At 43.6% G+C, this 2,130-nt stretch overlaps 1 protein-coding gene across 1 annotated transcript in view; it reads right to left on the minus strand.

Moving 5' to 3' along the window:
• LOC107104524 (sarcoplasmic/endoplasmic reticulum calcium ATPase 1-like) overlaps nucleotides 1-2,130 on the minus strand; it is a gene marked incomplete at its 3' end in the record, with an annotated part of 6,348 nt that overhangs the window by 1,880 nt on the left and 2,338 nt on the right. The window contains exons 2-3 of the mRNA XM_015404528.1: nucleotides 1,706-1,888; nucleotides 477-581 (exon numbers count right to left, since the gene is read on the minus strand). Of these exons, the coding sequence (XP_015260014.1) occupies nucleotides 477-581; nucleotides 1,706-1,888 (288 nt within the window). The remainder of the gene's footprint in view (nucleotides 1-476; nucleotides 582-1,705; nucleotides 1,889-2,130) is intronic.

The following is a 2,130-nucleotide window of genomic DNA, read 5'->3' on the forward strand; positions in this document are numbered from 1 at the left end:
TTCTGGCCCCCGGCAAACATTTGACTATGGTCCCTGGTGTCTCTAATGCCACGTTTCTGACTCAGCTGAAAACATAAATGTTATCCACCAGTTCTATTTTCAGCTGACCCTGTCTGCTCTGCTGCACCTTTAGAAGCAATTCCCTCTTTAAAGTCTGGTTCTGGATGATGATTTCTGATCATATCAGTCGCTGTGATTTCCTCTGTAGCTTCAGGACTCAGGCTGTTTCCAGCAGCTTTTAGCTCTAATCCAGCTGTTTTAGACTCTTTAGCCAATGAACAGGTTTTTCCTCTAAATGTTGGACCAGTAATGACATTTCAGAGCAGATCATGGTGAAAGCTGATGTTTCCTCACTGATTCCCAGCTGCCTGAAGCCATTGACATCTACAAGTCCAGACTCTAACATTTCTTGGTGTTAGTACTGAGCTCCATGTGACAGACTACTGCCTACAGCTACAATGTAGATGGATGCTAACCTGCCACACGCCAACTATAGCATTAGCAATGAGGATCAGAAGGATGACGAATGGTTCGACGAAGGCAGTGATGGTCCCGTCTCCTTCTTCAAACCACGCCAGCGTCTGCAGAGCAGAGAGCAGCCGTTAGAAATGTGCTTCCTGTACTGAAACATGTAGAAATCAACTGATATCATTCACTATTAGAGACAGGAAGGTCAGAGGCACAGCTGGGAACCCAACCCGCTCCAGATGTTTCTAAAACCCTCAGTATCACAGTCTCAGATCAACATCAGGACCATCTGCCTGCTAGTGTTGGTCTGTGTGACTCATCAGTCCCTCAGCTGACCTGTTGCTCCAGCGTGTCCTAGGGGTCCAGGAGACGCTTGGTCTGTGAAACATCTAGTAGTCCATCTGACCTGCAGGACCTTCAAAAAGTCCTACATGTACGCAGAGGTGTCAAGTAACAAAGTACAAATACTTCATGTCCTTACTAATGAAGAAATATTCACTATCTTTACTGCAGTAATAATTTTTTAGACAACTTTTTACTTCTACTAATTACATTTTAAAAAATAGACTCATTAGTTTTCTTCCATTTAAGCTCAGTCTCTTCCAGACAATTAACTTTTTTGTGGTTGGACTGGGTGCTGCCCCAACTTGTTGCTCACCACAGACCAAAATAAATAGTTTTTCAAGATGAAAGTCAAAGTTAAATTTGACACCAATAGTTATAAAATTAGGAAAATGACATCTAAGGAAGTTATCATCCAGAATTGTAGAAAATGTTCCTTTAACAGAGCAGAGCAGTGAAACTTCTGTACGTAACATTTTTTCCTGCATTACTTTGACTTTTATACTTTAAGAAGTTTTAAAAATGTACTTTTTCACTTTTACTGGAGTAAAAAGCTGAAGTTGATCCTCTAACTTCTACAAAAGTGTTTTTAATCAGCAGGATTTCTACTGGAGGGATAAACATGAATACTTCTGAGACCTCTGTCTGTAGGAGAACAACCTTCCTCAGAATATTGACCATTAACTGGAACAACTTGGAGACTATTTGGGTTGAATTAGCAACAGTCTGTACACATGCTAAGGTAGCTTAACCTGCGTTACATCAGGTGTCCTCTGTCCCTGTGTTTGCGATCTAGCGCACAGAAAGGTCCAAAGTACAGATATTTATACACAGATGTTCTAATTAAATGCTATTTTTAGTTCTGAGTAAACAAGCTATTGTGGTATTTCCTTACAAAAGAGATGCAGGCAGCCAGCAGCAGAATTCGAACCAACAGATCTTCAAACTGTTCCAGGACCAGCTCCCACAGAGACTTCCCTGCAGAGAGACAGAGCAAAGAAGCTGAGGGGACAGGAGACACACAGAGGGACAGGAGACACACAGAGGGACAGGAGAGGACAGGAGACACACAGAGGGACTGGAGAGAGACAGAGGGACTGAGAGGACAGGAGAGACACAGAGGGACAGGAGAGAGACAGAGGGACTGAGAGGACAGGAGAGACACAGAGGGACAGGAGAGAGACAGAGGGACTGAGATAACAGGAGAGACACAGAGGGACAGGAGAGAGACAGAGGGACTGAGATAACAGGAGAGACACAGAGGGACAGGAGAGAGACAGAGGGACTGAGATAACAGGAGAGACACAGAGGGACAGGAGA

Source organism: Cyprinodon variegatus, unplaced genomic scaffold (genome assembly GCF_000732505.1).
Source record: "Cyprinodon variegatus isolate N-32 unplaced genomic scaffold, C_variegatus-1.0 Scaffold1777, whole genome shotgun sequence".
In the NCBI taxonomy this organism is placed as follows: Eukaryota; Metazoa; Chordata; class Actinopteri; order Cyprinodontiformes; family Cyprinodontidae; genus Cyprinodon; species Cyprinodon variegatus.